This window comes from Rhipicephalus microplus, unplaced genomic scaffold (assembly GCF_043290135.1).
Source record: "Rhipicephalus microplus isolate Deutch F79 unplaced genomic scaffold, USDA_Rmic scaffold_12, whole genome shotgun sequence".
In the NCBI taxonomy this organism is placed as follows: Eukaryota; Metazoa; Arthropoda; class Arachnida; order Ixodida; family Ixodidae; genus Rhipicephalus; species Rhipicephalus microplus.
In genome coordinates this window covers 43,582,169-43,601,690 of record NW_027464585.1, presented here as the reverse complement: position 1 = coordinate 43,601,690, position 19,522 = coordinate 43,582,169, and the positions used below count along the sequence as shown (strand labels likewise).

The window sequence follows — 19,522 nt, the reverse complement described above, 5'->3', positions numbered from 1 at the left end:
TCGCTAAACATGTGGATTCTACAGGCCACCAAACTGACCGGTCAAGTGTGTGTGTTATGGCCAAAGGAAAGCTTGCCCCATGCCTGCACCTGAAATACGAGCACATGCGGACAACTGTTCGTATGCTGAACAGGAGTGATTGGGCGCTTCCAACAATATACTTGCAATGCTTACATCATTTTATTTCCTAAAAGACCCCTCAAGGGGGTATTACATAAGGGGTGGGTATACAGTGTAGCCAGGTGACTTCACTCGGTAAGAAAGTTTGTTACATTGCCCAAGAAGTTTGATGGATTACGGATGGTTTGATGACGTCACTTACTTAGGCGTACTTTATTTTATTTTCTTATTTTTAGTTGATTGCTTAAAAAAAGTTACAAGATTAACAAAAATATACAGGCGAGGGTCCTAAAGTAAAAAAAAAAATGTGGTGGGACGCTGTGCCTTTCTTATGGCTAGTTTTGTGGACAAGGCTCCTCTAGCGGGTGCCATAATGTCTGTAAACTTTGTATTCTCTTTTTAGGTGCACCCTTTCGTGTCTTTACAAGGAAGCAATCGTTGCGCACTGCTTTTTTTTTTTTTCACACAACTTTTAGCTGTTCACTGTAGTTGCAGCGGAAGGAGTAGCTTTTTAAGCTTTGATCTATGGTAATGCTTATTTTTGTGACAGTCGCTCAGGCTACAGTCAGTTTCCATAACCTGGCCAGATTTTTCAGAAATGTTTTGACTTTTCCATGACTTTTCCAGAACGGTACAAATTTCCTGACTTTTCCAGGTTTTCCATGTTGGTAGATACACTGACACTACAATACCTCTGACTCCTCTGTTGCGAATGTTTTCTCTGGCGTGCTACAGGATACAGTCCGTAGGCCTCTTCTCTTCTTATTTTATATTAATGACTTGCCACAAGACATAACCACTAAGATGTAGCTATATGCTGACAATCGCATTCTTTGTCAGACCATTAACTGTACTGAAGACCACACAGTTCTTAATGACGTGTTCCTACACTTTCCCTCATGGTGCAATGTCAGGCAAAGAAGTATAAACTTCACGAAAACTGTTTCGAGGATATTCACTAGACATTTAGCTCTCTCAGTTTTCTCGTACTCTTTTAACAGGATTCGTGACAGCTAGGGAGCCATGGGGCACAGACGTGCCTCACATATGCTCCTACTTGCTTACCTAATTCACGTGTTAAACCGCGCCTGAACACACTAATTCGGTGCCACCAAGTGGGCAAGTCAAGCATGCCCAGTAGCATTGTCTGGACATTTGTGAGTGAAATTTTTAGGAATTTGCTTGCCTACTAATTTTTACATTAACAGCTGGAGTGCTAACCTTAACGCTGAGTGTGGACGGGTGCCATATTGGCGTCCTCGGTTGACGGAGATAAAGCCTTGCAAAGGCTTCACTCTGAGTAAAACCAGACTGTGGTTTAGAGATTGCATGCACGACAAGGATTCTAATGCGACAAAAACACCAAGCAATAAGATTGAAATTATCGACACTCAACGCGTCACGAGGGCACCGGTGGGGGACGCTGATGTGTTAGGACCAACCGTGGCAAGAAGACATCAGTAGACGCAAGCTGAAGAAAAACATGGCTGATGTTAGACCAACGCCGCTAGCTCAACAGAGCCCCAGCAGCCAGCTTAGCAAGTCAGGCAGTGTCCATGAAACATTGCAGCAACGTCACCAGACGCAACGCTTAAGCTCTTCGCCTTCCTTTGAATGTAGCACACGCAAGCCGCTTGTACATCGGCTGTCGCCCCAACTTCCCGAAGACCACTCCAAGGTTATCTACCCCAAGACCTAGATAAGGTATGAAACTTTCCAATTGGACAGATGAAAAGATTTTAGAAGGGATAGCCTGAGCCTGTGGATATGCTTTTAGCAACTACTGTGTCAACGTCATTACCCAAATGCAGTGGCATCAAAGTTTGATTATCACAAGCACAGGCAACAATGACTGTGGCCAAATTCGTCAAAGTTACAAGCATTCACCTTAGAACTGCCACGTATGAACTAACTCCATACATCAAGCCGGTTCCGTGCTCAGTTCGTGGTGTTGTCTATGGAATCACACTGGGTACGACAGATGCAAGACTCGCATAACTGCTAGCAGCAAATTTTATTTATTTATTTATTTAAATGATTATTTATTTAAATTTTAAATGACAACTGCATGATCTTGCACGCGAGAATGTTGAGCAAGTCTTCACCTTCAGTAATAACTTTCAAAGGACCACATGTCCCCTTTTACGTGCGTGTGGCAGGCTCATTCACTTGTTGCAGACCTAATTAAAAATCTGTTCAGTTCTGCAAGGCGTGTGGGTACATAAGACAAAGGCAGGATGTTTGCCCCCACCCCGATATCCTGGGATCTGCAAAAAGTGTGCCAAAGAGCACATCGATGCCAATCATCAGTGTGAACCGAGCTGCAAACTTTGTGGAATACCTCACGAGACGGCAAGCAGGGAATGCGGAAATAAGCTAAAGCCAGTGCCTCCGCCTCCTCACAAAAGAGAGTGCAGTTGATCTAAACAGAGACGCGGCGTGCCCAGCCCGGGTGCGCCTTCTTCCAGTATGCCCCCAACGCCGCGTTCACAATCGAGCACACCAAGCAGAGAGCCAAATAATCAAGGGACAAGCAAGAAACGCAAGGGTGGGCAACAAAAGCACAGCTGGATAGAGGTAGCTGCCGACGCTACACATAGCACAACGCCTAGCAGAAACGCCTCCCCTGCCCACAGCTCACGGTACAAGGACGAAATAGCAACGCTACGCAAACAGAATGAAGACCTGAAAGGCCAACTTTAGGAGCAAGAGCAACGAAAGCAAATAAGTGAGGCTAATCTAGAAAGGAGGCTGAATGTCCTCATGCAACAAATTAGGAAGCAAGAGAACGTACCTACCGCACCTCCACTAAAACACCAAGCGGAAAACCCACATGCCCTTCAAGAAAGTAAGATGACTTTCGAAGCATGCCTCGAAATCGCCGTGGAATCAATGACGAAAAAGTAACAGCAATAGTGTAAACATTCGTTCAGTCATTCAAGCTTGAAATTGCACAAATGGACGAGGGATTGAGCCAACCCATCCTAACACTGGAATGCGAGAAGAAACAAGCTCGTATGAAACCAAAATACCCGGCCCGTGAAGCCCACAATCGAGAAACCCTCAGCAGTCAAAATGGTGGGGACAAATAAGCAGGATTTATAACCACACCAGTACACCAAGATATGGCAATAGATAGAATAGTCATCCTATTAAATGAAAAAGACAGAACCTTACACAGCTGTGCACACAATTGGAACCAGACACCATTGCTTTTCAAGAACTGAAGCAAGAAAAATTCACGTCCATACTCACATCACTGATGGCAAAACCAGGATGGCAATTCTGTCCAAGAAAAGCACCACCACAAAGCATTACGTCATTGCACACAGCATTGAACATATCCTGATCAAAATGGCCCCTGAAAGAAGAGCCCAGCAAAGCCTTTTTGTTTTGAAGATATACAGCCTCACCTTACGAGATCATCTAAAAGATCTTGACAGAATCCTTTGTAAAGTTAAGTATATAGCTAAAAGGAATAAGCAGATTGCCCTTAAGCATACAGCTAAAGGAACTAAGCTGATTGCCTTGGGCGATTTTAATGCGCCTCATGTAGCCTGGGGCTACACTTCGACCCCCGGGACAGGGGAGGATGTTCACAATGCCGCTCAGCATTATCAACTCACCCTGCTCACAACACTCAAGTGCCTACGCGAGTTAGAAATAGCATTCGCAGAAACACAAGCTCTGATCTCGCATTCACTCATGGACTAAAGAAGTGTGAATGGAGTGGCCTGGATAAAGCATTAGGTAGCGATCATTATATAGTGCAAACAATTATACCACATAAAAAAAATCAGGACAAGAATTGGAACAGTAAAAGTTACGAATCGGCAAGCCTTTTGTTCCGAAACTACAAGAACTACGTTAGAAGACATTGAAAAGTGGCAGCAGAGCAGACGAAAACGATCCAGCTTACATACTACGTCCCTGACATTGACTTTAACTTACTCCACTTGTGGGAAGCTCGCCAAGAACTCATCAAACGCTGGAAATGCAACAAATACAACCGAAAACTCAGGATCAGGGTTGTAAACATCTCAAGAAGCAAAGGACTACGATGATTTACCAGAAAGACAAAATTGACACCAAGCCTAAAGTCACTTGCAAGGAACGTTGAGCACCAAACGTACATGGGCAGTGCTTAAAAACACTCTTCGCGTATAAGAAACATAGGGGAGTCACTAGACAGAATGTTCAGCGCCTTATATATAATTACCTAGGGACAGAAGATGAAGTAGTAAATGAAGCCAAGGAGATGTTTCTTGGAGCAGATCGCAATCGACAGGTGCACCGAAAATTAAATTAAAACAGATGTTGCCCCGAGCATGAAATAGACCGCCCTTTCACTGCAGTAGAAATATGCGTGGCTTTGAGCAACCTTACTTGCAATAAAGCTCTGAGCAAGGACCAAATCAACAACAAGATTCTTCATAACCTTGATGATCAAGCATTTAATTTGCTTCTTGCCTATAACATTACGTGTTGGGAAGAAGGAAGAGCTACACCAGAGCAGGAAAATGCTGAAGTAACTATGATACCTAAATCCAACAAGCCCCTGACTATTCAGAATCTTCTCCCCATATCTCTTACTTCGTGTGCGGGAATGCTTTTTGAGCATATGGTCATTAATTGCCTCACCCTGTACCTTGAAGAAAAGGAATACATTCCAAACTCCAGGTTTGGTTTCAGGTCTAATCTTTCTGCCCAAGACATCCTTCTATAACTTAAAGAACAAGTAATTGACCAATTAAACACTTGCAGCAAGTGAGCGCCCTTGATGTAAAGGGGCTTTTGACAATGTCTCCCATGATAGCATCCTTCATCATGTATATGTTTACAACTGTAGAGAGAAACTATACCACTATGTTCAAAATTTCCTCCCCAACAGGACTGCAACGATGGGACTGAGAAATTTCTGCTCAAGAAAATTCACGCTACCGTCAAGAGGGTTTTCTCAAGACTCGGTTATATCGCCAATGCTCTCCAACTTAGCCATGAGCTCTCAAACAAGTCAAAGGCATCAAGCATGCACTTTATGCCGATGACCTCACAATCTGAACCCCAGGTGGATCTACCGGAATCCAACATGATCAGCTGCAAGAAGTGGAGCAAGTCACTGAACAATACCTTGCAATAGTGCGCACCAAAGAAATCAAAACTCCTGGTTTTATGGAAATGCAGGTGAGGCCGCCCGCTGCAAAAACTTCCAAATCCTGAAGAGACTCTTAGGGGAATCAGCGTTCCCAAAGTCTCTATACTACGCATTCTTGGCCTTTTTATTCAAACAGACAAAACTAGTGGAGCAGAGCTAGAAAAACTACAATGAACAGTTCAACAAATCACACATCTTATCAAGTGAGTTGTCAGCAAACTTCATGGACTCAGAGAGGAGAACTATGATTCTAGCGTTACGTACAAGCACCATAACATACGAGACTTTGTATGTGGACATGAAGGACGGTCAGCATAACAAGATGAACATCCTCATCCGCAAAGCATATGAAATTGCCTTAGGACTTTCACCCACCGCATCCACGATAAAGCTCCTCAAGATAGGGGTCCATAATAAGTGGGAAGAGTTAAGCCCAAAAGGTGAACCAACTAGAAAGATTAAACTTACAAAAATGGGACAAGCACTTTTTAAAAACCTTGGCTATGCAGTTGGAAAAGAATCCCAGGTGTCGAATACCAAAAAACACGCACCCAGAACATGACAAAGAAAGAAGACACGCACGAGCACAGTTGTTAGAGCAGAGGCTAGCGAGCTATAGCAACAATGAGAAAATACAATACACAGACGCTGCTAAATACCGAGGAACAAACAAATATGTAGCTTGTGTGGTGGATGAAAAAGGTACGGAGCTCGCTGCCGCTTTGACACAAGCCAATGATTCAACCACCCCTGAGGAACTGGGCATTGTGCAATATTAGCAATAAGTTCAAGTTCTTTGTCAGCAATAGTCGTGACGAATTCACAAGAAGCGTGTTGCAAGTTTCAGCAGAGATTAACTGACAAATCAGCTCTTCGAACCCCCCTAAAGCGCGACTTCGAAGACGCAAGTATCCTCTGGACACCGGATCACGAATTTCTAGTGGGAATCGGCGGCACACGCTGCAGCCCTAGAACATATACACCGGGCTTCTCCGTAGCGATACTCGGACTCTGGAAACGCAGAGGAGTCAATACCAAGAAAATACTCTGGCATACTTGCGTATTACCGGAAACAATGACGTCAATATCCACCTGCTAACAAGAGGTTGAGTAGAGAACAAGCGGTGACCTGGAGAAGGCTACAGGCAGGCATCTATCCCCGCACCGTACACTACTACACGCAATGTATCCCGGCAACTATAGCAGAAACTGTCACTAATGCCCGGACTCTGCAAACTCCCTGTACAACATTGTATGGGGCTGTCGAAGCAACCCGAGTGTCCTGCCCATGGACGAACACAACACACAAGAAAAACGGCTACCTGGAATGACGAAGTCACCAGCCTCTAGGCGAAGAGGTCACAAATAAACTTTTCTCTGGGGTGGGGCGCTTGCTTGACATTTTACAGTATGAGTAGTCTAAAAAGACATGGCCCAAACATTGCCGGGTGAATTTGATGTTTCCTTCACAGAGAAGACTATTGTGAGACTATGGAGAATTTTTGCAATGACCACGAAAATTCATAACAGTCTTGCTATCTGGTTATTTAGGCATATCAATAATAGATTTCCCATTTCTATCATCTCATCTTCCTCACTTTTTACCCTTACACTAAATTTGTTTATACAAAAACTTCATTTTGCCGAAAGTTTGAGCATACTACAGTAAACGAAACGCTCATTTTAGTGCATTTTCTATTTGGAAGTCACGGCCGTCTGTCCTAAATACTATTACTCTAAGCTCATTCATCAAAGAATTAAAAAGTTCTTTATCAACCAGTATAACACTAAATACATTTCTTTTACAAAACCCCTAAAACATACTTTTGTATACTTTATTATAGTATATTGGGCAAACAATTTCTTTCAAGTGTATCACATGTTTTCTTGTTTCGCATACACAAAATCCTGGTTAATTTGCAGTCGCTGGGGCCACGAGAAATCTTCGAAATAAGCGGCTTCTCGAATGATTAAAATATACAGAAAGCGAGATGCAAGCAACTTGCAATCATTCGAAGTAATCAGGGCTATCGTTTGCTGTGCCAGCTAGGTTGTGGCTCCAGTTTTCTATTAATACATGGTCTTCATTTTGCCGCAAAAACGGAGGGAAAGCGATCCTCGATGCTGCCACCGAGAAAGAAAAAAAAAGGGAAGCAGTTGTTGTAGTGTCATGCGAAGCTAGTGTGACGTCACGCTGATAGCGCCGGTGCATCATGGCTATATAAGCGCTCTGAACCGGGCGGTCAGAGTTCTTTCCTGCTCCGTAGTCTTGTACCATTTGCTGTTCTTCGTTCACAGCCACTCTGTCTCTGCTCGCCGCTCTAAGCTACAACAAACTGGCGACGAGGATAGGATTCGAATTCCGCTGGGCTAAATTAGCAGCAGTCCCAAAGCACTGTGAAGATACAGACAGGATGGCGATGTTGGGAAGGTTCAATCAGTTCGTCGAGGACGGTGATGAAGATTTTCAGTCTTACGTTGTCACGCGCTAACCCTCCCTCAATCACGCACAACACATCACTTCATCTTGCTACTCTCCACAACCACTACGAACTCCCCCTTTTCCACACACGCAAGGCCAACAATCCTCTACCCGTCCCGATGATGATGATGGTGCCATCATGTAGTGCCCTTTCTCGGCCAAGTCCCGATGATGATGATGATGGTGCCGTCACGTTACGCCCTCTCTCGGCCGCCCTCACAGACCCCCCCCCCCCCCCCCCCATCAAAATGTGAAGCCACTACTACAGATCGCCTGCAGCTTCATGGTAGAGAGTCTGCGTGTCCCACATCATGGTGTATTGGGGTCCACTCGAACGAAGTCATTCTGTCCTACACGTCTCACTGCCCGATAGGGACCCAAATGCCGGGGTGCGAGCTTCGAGGAGAAATTCTTGGTGGCATCGCCGAGGGAGTGGCTTTCGAGCAGAACAAGGTCACCCCCCTGTATTGTCAGTGGCCGCCTGTGCTAGTCATAGCGAGTCTTCTGGGCGCGCCACATGTGGTCGTGGTGTGCCCTGAAGAAGTCAAGCACCTCCTGCAGACACTTGGAAACCTCAGTAGCACATGCACGGTACGCTGTCGCAGGAGGCTCTGCGTCGTCTTTGGCTTCAGCCTATGTCTATGGGGTTCTCATCTCCCAGCCATAACAAAGGAAGGCAGGCGTGTAGCCCGTGACCACGCTTTCAGCCGTGCGCATGGCCAGGGCAATTTCTGGGATGTGCTGGTCCCAGTCTTTGTGGTTAGAACAATAGGCCTTAAGGCACTACTTGATAGTGCCATTACGGCGCTCTACCATTTGCCCGGCAAGGAGGTACGGAACTGTGTCGGTTTTGTATGCCCCAGTGTTCAAGGAGGCTCTTCCACAACCTGCTTACAAAGGGCTTTCCATTATCACTTGAAATGGAGACAGGTGTGCCATGCCTGCAAAAAACCTGGATCATGCAGGCCACCACACTCTTGCTGTTTGCTGCCCGTAATGGGAAAAGTTCAATGAACTTGGTGAACTTGTCAATCACCACGAGAAGGTATTTGTGGCGTCTAGGCGTCATAGGCAAGGGCCCAATTATGTCCCTGCTGAGCTGTTCCATGGGGGCAGTGGCCCATTGGCTGCTCATCAGCCCTTCTGGCTTCTGGCAATGGGCTTTGGTGTGCTGACAAACCTGGCAGCATCCCACATACTTGGATATGTACGAGCCCATACCCAGCCACACGAAATTCTGAGAAATGCGTTTGAGGGTCTTAAAAAAGCCGAAGTAGCCGCTAATCAGGTGATCATGGCACAGTTGCAGGACCAAGATGCAGAAATGATTTAGTAGCCAAGGTACTTTACTAACTTTACTATTCCCTCGGTGCTGTACAAGCAACCCACTCTTTTCCATCTCAATCGTCTCGGCCAGGTCTTTGATCAAGGTCAATCACTGTCAGTGGGCGGAAGCTTCCCTCCCTTCATCACAGTTAGTGGTTTTGACAATATGGGGTCCTGCTTTGTTCCTGGGCGAAGAGCCCTGCATTATTCAAGACAGTAATGTCGTCCACTTCAGATGCTACAGCAGCTGCCTTAAAGCTGATTTGTGGGCTGGGCTCTGGAACAGCCATAGGAAACAGCGTCTCGTGTAGACTTGGGCATGGAACTTCCTGGTTGTGAAGGGGAGCTCTGCTCAAAGCGTCGGCTGGCACATTTGCAAGACCCCATCTCTGCTTGATTCTGCAGTTGAAACCTTGCAGCCACAAAACTTAACGCTTTACATGTGGTGAAGCCTGTTCTGTGGTGAACATCCAGGACAGTAAGGAGTGATCACAGTGGATCTCAAACTTGGTGAACTCAAGGTATGGTTCGAACTTGTCCACTGCCCACACCACAGCCAGACACTCCCAATCTTGCACTGTAGAGCGCTGCTCTAGTTTTTCCTAAGGAGTTCTGTGAATGGACGCACAGTGATAGAAAACTGAGGTATGAACCCTTTGTAATAGCCTGCTAGTTCCACGAAGGCCTGCAGATGTTTGAGTGTTGTTGGTTGAGGATAGTCCAGCACCGCACGCACTTTTTCCTTGTCCGGCCTATACTGCCCGGGCGATATTTCATGGCCAAGGAACTTCAGGTATTGACAGCACACGTGCATTTTCTCTGTGTTAATGGTCAGCTGTGCCGAACTTATCTGCTTCAACACCTCCCGAACATGCTTGAAATGATCCTCTAGGGTCTTCGAATACACCGGGACATCATCGAGGAACACCATGGCAAACTGATGATTGATTCTCTCCAGTAGTCGGTCCATCAGGGTCCGGAACGTGGCAGGACCTCTGGCAACTTCAAAAGGCATTCTCATGAACTCGAAGGTTCTTCGATGGTGAATGAACGCTGTCTTTGGAATATTCTGCTCTTGAACAGGGATTTGAAACAAACCCTGTGAAAGATCAAAAGTTGAGAACCACCTGGCACGTCCCAGCTGTGCCAGCAACCAATCAGTCCTGGGCATGGGGTATACTGGCACCTTAGTGCGTGCATTCAGCTAGTGGCAATCCACAGCCTTGCGGTAGCCACCAGACTTATCAACCAGGACTGGAGCACTGGCATGCTGACTTTGGCTAGGGCGAATGAGGTTCTGTGCCAACAGGTCGTGAATACAGTTGTCCATGATGACCTGCTTCTTGGCATTCACTGGTCGCAGTTTGCATGGAACAACTGGGTTGTCTCCCGTGTCTATGCGATACTCTGCCAGGGTTGTGCCGCTCGGAGTATTGGTGAAGATTTCACTAAACTCTTCTAAAACGTGTTTCATGCGTGGGTCTAGGTCCGACGAGTGGCCGGGAATGATCACGTTGCAGGTTGCAGTCGCGTCCGGCACACTGGCACACACACTGGCATCACCCTCAGCCAAAATGCAGCGCAAACTGTCTCCAAACTGTCTCCTCTGGCTGTTCCTTAACGGCCTTCACAAAGGGCACAATTCTTTGTGGTTCTGTGCCGACAGTCCAGCCACCAAGTGACACGTGCAGAGAAATTCCACTCACCGTCAGGATATCCCTACCAAGGACAACGTCGCCGCACAGGTCAGGAACGCACAAAACTGCTGTCTGCAGCAACCGGCAGCCCACTCGATCTGACACTTAGAGACCTGGTCGACTGCGACCAGCCTGATGCCAAATGCAGCACGCGTACGTCCACTTTGGGTTTGGCTCCAGAAGCTTGGGCCGCCGCAGCGGCATGAGGTCCGAAGAAGCTTACACTTGAGCCTGTGTTTAGCAAGGCCTTGAACGTCGACGGCCCGATAGGAACATCCATAAGGGGCTCTTTGCCACCGGCTGAGGTCGCTACTTGATGCGCACTGCCGTAGCACCTACTGCCACTGGTTCCCGGGCACTGTGCTCGCTAGTGACCCGATCGCTGGCACCAGAAGCAAACGGGTGGCCCCATTCTTCGACCCATCGCACAGTTACAAGAAATGTGGCCGAATCCATCACAGCGATGGCCCTGCACACGCGTTGCTCCCCTCATGGGCTCCTGCCGCGGCTATGGTCCCGGCCCGTAGAGTCAGAACGGAGGCGCTTTGTCACCAGAGTACTGCCGGTCCCGGCAGTATGACGGGTCCGGCACAGCTGGATGAAGTGGCCAGTGATAAGTCGGCGACACCGGTGAGGCAGCAGCAAACGAAGCGAACGATGACATCGCCATAGTGTTCGGCTGCGGCAGTGAGCAATAATTGAGGGCCGGGCTAGGGTGGAACGCCAGATCTCCGACTACTTGGTTGCTCGAAAGTGGCAGTGGTCTGTGCTGGAGGCGATGTCAATTAAGCCGTCGTTGCCTTCACCAACTCGGCGAAGTCATTGTAGGCATGCCCCTCCACCAAATCTTGCAGCTGAGAGTGCATCTGCCCCAGCACGCACTGCACCTTCCCTGCTTCGGAGACCTCTTCCCTGATGGGGTCGTAAAACGTAATGATCGCATAAATAAACTATGTTAAATTTTCTGCCAGGTGCTGCGTACACTGTTTGAGCTCCGCCTTCAGGCGACACTTCTTTCCTGCACAGTAGCCATGCACTAACAAACCGTTTGCTGTTCTTCGTTCCCGGCCACTCTGTCTCTGCTCGTCCGTCGAGGCTACAACAGTTGCGATTATCTTAACTGCGTGCCTGCAGGAAATCAGAGATCTTCACTGCATTGCAACAGTGACACGCGGGCTGTCGCCTGCACCTCGCTGCATCAGCATGTCATGATGTGACCATTCGCCTATTCTTTCTGGTAAAATATAGAATTTCATAAAGGCTAGTATAATGAAATTCGTGATGTGTTTTAACTGGAAAACATGATCAGTGAAAATTTCGTACTTAGTTTTCAAAATAGGCACTGCAGGCAAAAACTCCACCAGCCGTGCAAGTGTTCAAGTTGCTGGAGCAACCGGCAATAGAAAGTTCACATACATTCTGCGAAACTGTCCTTCATTATATTCTTTACAGTTCCAGAAAAAATGGCTAAATCATGACATGTTGACATTGCAAGAAACATGCAATATGCTGCCCGCATGTCACCTCTGTGTTGCAGTGAACCATGCCTTGTTTTCCACAGGCACACATTTTGGTTGACATTGGGACCCCCCCCCCCCCCCTTTTTCCCCTTTTTTTGCACAGGAAGTCGCGAGGCTGTGGTGGTTCAGCTGCCACTCATTAGTATCCTACATTTCATTGCCTTGTGGCTCTTAAGGGCCATCGTTTCCACGAATTTGGGGTGAAATCAGGATTGGAAATCTGTACCATAGCACCCAAAGTTTCTGATTTAACCGGACTGGTCTTCAAATCATCCGCTCAGACTTCCATTGCAATATACGGGACTGCAGAAATATTTCGAACTAAGCAGGATTTTAAGATAACCAAGTTCGAATTATTGAGGTTTTACTGTATTATGTATCTGAATTGTATATAGCCACTGCTCTCAAAATGCATATTGCAATGTTTCTTCCTTCCTCTTGATGCTAAAGTTGTATTTTTTCCATGTTCACCCTGTACAGGAGGTCCCCATTCAGTCTCTCATTCTGGGACTTCATTCTGTACACTGAATCGCAATAACTTGAATTTACGCAAATTAAATTTCTGAATTCTTACTGGAGTGGATAGACAAAACATGTCGCCAGGAGCCCGATCCTTGATGCGTCCACCTCATGGACTGTGCACTTTTTTCTGCATTGATTGATTGAGCACTCCGTTTCCAATCTTTCTTTTACAACATATTTTTAATGTTGCGAAGCTTTCACAACTATCGACAAAAATGAGGGGGATGGAAAGTATATAAATGCAACAAATACTGCCCCAAGAGTTTTTGGACGCAGATGTTGCAAGCTGTGCATAAACTATAATCACATCAGCCCTTGAATTAGGTTTAATGCGGCTGCCCAACTAACGCACCTGGAAGGTAAGCATGCATTTCGCACATCGTTCTCAAACAGCTTGACACGTGCTCAGACTTGTCAACGTTACTGCCCATTTAATCTACTTTCTTTCTCTTTACACTAGAATGTGGTGGCAAGCTTGGTGCGTAAACGTGGTCAAGAGCACCAGGACGCCATGGTCCGCTGCTTTGGCAAGTAACCGAATGCGCTCTGCCGAATGTCCACAAGGCAGATACGTTGAGAACAGCTCCCCCGATATGTGGACTTCATTGCACCCATTCAATGCCGCTATCAAGCAGGATGTCTCACAAAGGTCTGTGTGGAAGGTGCCCACCTGTACTGTTTGAAGTGGTAGTTGAGCCATAGCACGTCGGCGTCCTTCTCCTCATCAACCAACTCAAAGGACGGGTGCGTCAGGCATTGCCGCACCTGCCCGTAATCCGAGTAGACACGCAGCTTACGATCTCTCGGCACGTCTCTCACTGTCGCACCAGGGTCAGGCTCAGTCTCTTCTTTCCGCCCACTCTGCACGCGCACAAGCCTTCTCATTGTCAGTCATTTTCTTTGGATACAAGAGGGAAGGAGTTTGCATTATGGACTATTTTACTTTGAAACAGAGTTTCTAGGTGAACATACTGCTACAATAACCATGGCATTTACATCTTATGATAGCTTCTCTTCAGTGAATTTCCGGATAAGCACGCATTTTAATGCGCAATCGAAACCGACTTTTCCTTCAAACCACATTCCAAAGGAGTATAGTCTTTTTTATCGATGGTGGAGTGACCATGGTTGAGCACTTTCCAGATCTTTAAACAGCAGGGCCACAATGAAGGTCCCTTTGGAACTGATGCAACACTTAAGACGATTACAATACTGCCTGATGCGAATCCCAGGTTCAGTTTCATGTTTGGGCAGCACCAACTCTGTTCAAAGTTTGAACTTTTAACAAGGTATTGACAATCCACAAAATCATGATTTTTGTAAAGTAGGACAGCTCCACACCATCATTCGTCTATTATGCAGATAAGCGAGGTACACATCTGTCAGGTTATAATGTGCTTTCATTGATTTTTGTGATGTGCTTACAGTAGGGACAGATTACAAGAAACACAGGACACAGTGTTAACAGAACAAGCACAAAGTAAACTTCCAAATGCTTTTTCATTCATTCATGCGTAGTCATGCGTAGTCAATTCGTGCGTAGTCGATATATATCTATGAAAAGTCGCATCAATAAAAATGAATATTTCTGTTTTTATTGAATGGGAGTGTAATATTATAATCTCAAATGCATTGCTAGCTTAACAGCAACTAAATATAGTTTTTTTTCTTTTGATCTTTAACAAAGAATCAAAATTTCTGCCACATGAAATCATTTTGTAGAATTTACCATTTTAGCACCATTTACAGCATATATGTTTTATTACTGCACTACATGTCCCATCACTTTAGTCATTGCTATGTCCCATCACTTCGGCCATTGCTATGCATCCCACTCAGTGAGACTCGAAGCTTCTCTACCTAGCACAGCAAATGAGTGAAATTACCACTCGTATGGTGATAATCATCACTTTCATGAGGCAGTAATTACTACTGCATAATTTATTGAAAGAACTCTTTACAGTTAATGTTTAACCACTGTAATTTGTTGCTTTTTTCTCGTCGAGCTTTATCCAATTTCCTCTATAATGATTTTAGCCTTGTTGTATACAAATACAAAAATAAATGAACAAATAAATTAATAGTAAAATAACTAAATAAATAGTCTGACACTGTTCCATGGCTCAAACATCAAGTTAGAAGGTAGATTCATGCTCTTGTATTTATGTTTTTACACAATACAAATTATATTAAGTGTAATTATATTAAGTGTAATTAATAATTAAGTGTAACTGATAAACACTTGAGTCATAATACCACTTTATTTTATATGGCCACTAACTTGGTGATATATCTATGGCTACTAAGACTACATTTACCTTGAAATCTGGCTCTTTTTCAAGTCTGTCCCATGGAAACCCTAAATATACACCGGCTTTAATTGTACTAGAGATTAAAACGATCAATAATTCTTACATCTGCGGCGATGCCTTTGCGGGTAAGCACAGAGAAAGAACAAAGGCAAGATGGTGGCCACAGACGAACGCACCAGCATGACTTATCGCAGTAGGCATCTTAAGCTATGTGCTTGGGCACGCGTGTCGTGTAACACTACTTTAACCCTGTTTAGTACCAAGAAAAAAATTTATTTCAGACTTTTCATTTTGCATATAGTATACATGAAAACTGGAAAAAATATCATTCTAAAACAGACAAAGCGTACGAACCCAAGAACAAAGTTAGGACACCACAAATGCCAACTAAAAAGTGAAGATGCGCATAATGGTATAAAAAAAAAGAGTGAATGAATAATTAACTTCATTCAGTTCTCGCGGGTTACCGGGCTGGGTTCCCACCTAGGAGTTGGCCGAGAGACCATGTCTATTCGCAGCTTTCTTGGCCTGCTGGATCGCCCAGAGTTGATTATGTAATCTTGAGGTGAGCAGCGCGGTGCACCAATGCACCCGAAGGTCCTCATTGAAGGCCGCATCTCTCATTTTGGCAATTAGTGCTGGACACTCCCAGAAATTATGCGCTAGTGTGGCCATATTGCCAAACAGGTATGTCTACCCATTTGGCTTCCAGCAATTGCTATTTATTACTGAAACCCAGAACTAATTACGGTAAATTCTCTACTAACTTCACACAACTTTGGGACTCATTAGCATGCCATATTAGGACTCTCTCTCATTTTACGCATTCAAGTTTAACCTTCGATTTTACTTGTACTCCGCATAATCATTACTTTAGCCCTATTTTATAATCAAATCATGTTAGTGGTATATTTCTTTTGTTAGCGTTTAGTTTGAGCTCATATTTAGCTGCGTTGTACATACTTTTGTTACTCATTCCTTATGGGTAGTCGCCTGTACAGTCTGTTGACTTTGGGACCTCCCTTTGTATCTGTATAACCCCCAATGGTAACTATCATGCTTGTGCAAAAATAGATGATTGATTGATTATCACAGCAATACTTGCACATGTTGGTCATATACAAATAGGGGTAAATGTGTTCCATAAGTACGGGATTAGTGTAGGTGCCTGTTTGTAATCTAAGGCTTTGAATGCATTGGGCTTGGCTAAGTTTGGGTTGAGGCACCGAAACTTGCTTTCACTCTTTTTGGAGCAGCGAGTGACTGTGGCAGTCAAGTAAATGCCATCAGAGATTGTGGCAATGCAAACACACTTATTGTCATTCCATTTCACAGTAAGCACGTCGTCATACCACATAAAATCGAAAGATCCCCTGCTTTGAATGACTAATTCTTTCGAATCCAAAGGTGGGTACTTCTTCAGCCTGACCTCCCTTACAGTTCCCAGTGGCCCTGAATCCACGCTTTTTCAGCTCTTGCATGTGATGTGAAAAAATTGTCCATAAAAATTACACGGTCTATCAACACATCGGGACATTTCAGAGCATTCTTCAAAACAACGCATGTTGCAAGCACTTTGCAAGCGGTACATTTGTGCTTTTTCTATCGTTTTTGCCACGGTAGATACCAATGTTGAAACGGTGCCCTGATGAAGAGCAAATGACCAATTTCTTGAAACCAAGGCATAATGGTTCTTTTCTTGTAAACATCTTGCAGCACTGCCTGCCAAAATATGGCACCATTTGGTCGTCCCACGCTCCGATTCTTTGAGAAAAATTCCGCACTGCTGAACAGAGCTATTGTAGAGGCCTGATCTTTGCCATTTTGTCACCCTTCTCAATGTTTTGACTGTCACATGCATGGATGTACAGCAATACTTCGTTAACTCGAACTTGCATATCTCGAAAAATCGACGAAGTCGAAATTTTCTATGGCACCGAACCTTTTCCGTTATGTCCCATGTGTTATTTTCCCTTTATCTCGAAGTATTTCGAGATCGAATTGTGGATACAGTTGAACCTGCTTAAAACGAACCTCCGTATAACGAATCCTTGGATATAACGAAGGTTTTCGATTCCCCGCTGTCGCTTCATAGGAGCATATGTATTTGCGACCTCTATGTAACAATGTAACTGCAGGAGACAACCTTGAAATAATGAATTTTGCTCATGGACAATCTTGGAATTTTGCACCGCATTTCGGCATTTTGGTACGAACATGCATCTTCCCCCGCTGCCCCGCCGTCGCCGAAGTGCGAAGCCGTGGTGGCAGACATGCACGCTGCGCCGCGTGAGGCGCAGCGTGCATGTGAGGCGCAGCGTGCATGTCTGTGCCCCCGCCCCCTCCAAACAAACAAACATGTGCCCCCGCCCCCTCCAAACAAACAAACAAACAAAAACCTACTTTTGCGCATTGACAATGCCATGCTTTTAGTTAGCGCCACATACGTGGGGCCGCGCTGCATTTGGAGGGCACTTCATCGAATAGTTTCGTGGTAACTGTGTCTGTGTCCGTGTCGTTCGCTCTTCATTTTCGATGCCGTGCGTGCGTGCATATACCCATGTGGTTACCAGCAGATATGTTAGACAAACGCTGTGACGTACAATGCCAGAGACTCACACAGTCCCAAGTGCATTTCCCTAAGATGACATTAAGAGAAAAATAAGGTGCTTTTTCTTCACAGCTGATTAGACTGCTGGGCGTAATATGACGTCATTCACCTAGTCTCAGAAAGCCAATCTCTTCCAGCACTCATTGCTGTGCTGAAACTACACAATTTAAAAAACTTCATTTTCCTTTTGTAGCAATACTTTATGTGGCTAGGGCGTTCTGTCTATACTCCAAAACCCCCTACCTTGTCTTCTAGAAAGCAGTGCATAAAAAAAATCTCACAGGGTACCATATGCATACGCTTAAGACAACTCGAAGGCAAGATCAATTTTGTTTTTATTGAGATAGCAACTACACTCAGACCTCATTATAACAAAGTTGCATCTTATATGAAATTAAGTTTGTTATATCCAAAAATTTGTTATAAACATTTATTCCTAACACTATATCTACTGCAAGACTATTTTTCATTCACTTCGTTATAACGGATATTTCGTTTTATCCGGGTTCGTTATATTGAGGTTTGAGTGTATATGAACATTCTCGACTGGTTTTTGCCGTTGTCAGGGGTGTAGCCAGAAATAAAAAAAATGTGGAGGGGGCGCACCTTGATCTGAAGGGGGTATGGGCAGGCAAAAGATCATTTTGCGCTATATATGCCATGGGGAAAAAAAATATCAGAGGTGGGGGAGCACGTTCCCTATGTGCCCTCTCCACCCCCTCCTGGCTGTCATGTTTTTTTTTTAATGACCCAATGAATAACATTCCCCAGTGCGTGGTGTTTTACAGGCGGGTAAAAGTGTGGGAGCAGAGCAGGGGCGACAGAGGCGGCTAAAGCAGAGATAAGAGCCGGGCTATCTCCTTTGCACTGAGGGCCGATGCCATAACATCACCCCACATGACAGGCTTTCATTGATTGTTACTCAAGCAGAGAGGAACATGCCGCCCATGTCCAAGGCACAGGAAGGATCGAGCTAGGAACGCGATGGACGGGGGGTGGGGGGTGGGGGGGGTTATTATAAGCTTTGACTCTAAGGGTGTAATTGCTGAGGCACGCGCTATTTACGACTAGTATACTCTTCTATACCTCGTACCAATGCCTGTATTCTCAACACAAACAGACTGTGCAGAAAGGGCTTCACTTTCTAAAGCGGCCACATAAGGGTATGCACTGAGCCTTGATCACAAGGCGGCCACATCATAGTAGCGCCATTTCAGAGGTCCATTCGATTAGTTGGTGCCGTTCAAGTTGTACAGATAGAATCACACTAGTATAGAGCAGCGGAGCGTGTGCCTGTCGACACTGTTGTTAGTCGCGGCTTCTTATTTATTTATTTATTTATTTATTCATACTGCAATCCCTATTACAGAGATTTTAGCAGGGTGGTTACAGATATAATTTTCACAATGTTGGCACTCAAGATTGCATAAACCAAACAAACAAACAAAAAAATAGAACAGCATGATGTAAACAATCAGGTCAAATTTGCTGCAAACAACTCTAAGGACGGCTCCATCACTTGGTTATTAGTTAATCCATTCATTTGGCCCTTGTGCTGTAATGCTTACATTACAGCACAAGGGCCTAGCACGCAGTACAGCGTCTCTCTTTAGATATTTCTGAAGAAAACGCCAGCTGGAATGGCTGGCTTAGCACTCTAGACAAGTCTGATTCCATCTGTACCTGCATCGGCGTGCAAGGAATGTTTGGGGGTCTCGAGTCACCCACGTCACCCAATATCGAACACAGCGTGTGCAGCAAGTTTTTGCGAGTGCGC

At 45.2% G+C, this 19,522-nt stretch overlaps 1 protein-coding gene across 8 annotated transcripts in view; it reads right to left on the bottom strand.

The window, feature by feature from the left end:
- TTLL12 (Tubulin tyrosine ligase-like 12) overlaps positions 1 to 19,522 on the bottom strand; it is a 457,993-nt gene that overhangs the window by 139,841 nt on the left and 298,630 nt on the right. For all 8 annotated transcript variants that reach the window (XM_075882498.1, XM_075882503.1, XM_075882499.1 and 5 more), the window contains one exon: positions 13,493 to 13,683. In XM_075882498.1, coding sequence (XP_075738613.1) covers positions 13,493 to 13,683 — 191 coding nt within the window. The remainder of the gene's footprint in view (positions 1 to 13,492; positions 13,684 to 19,522) is intronic.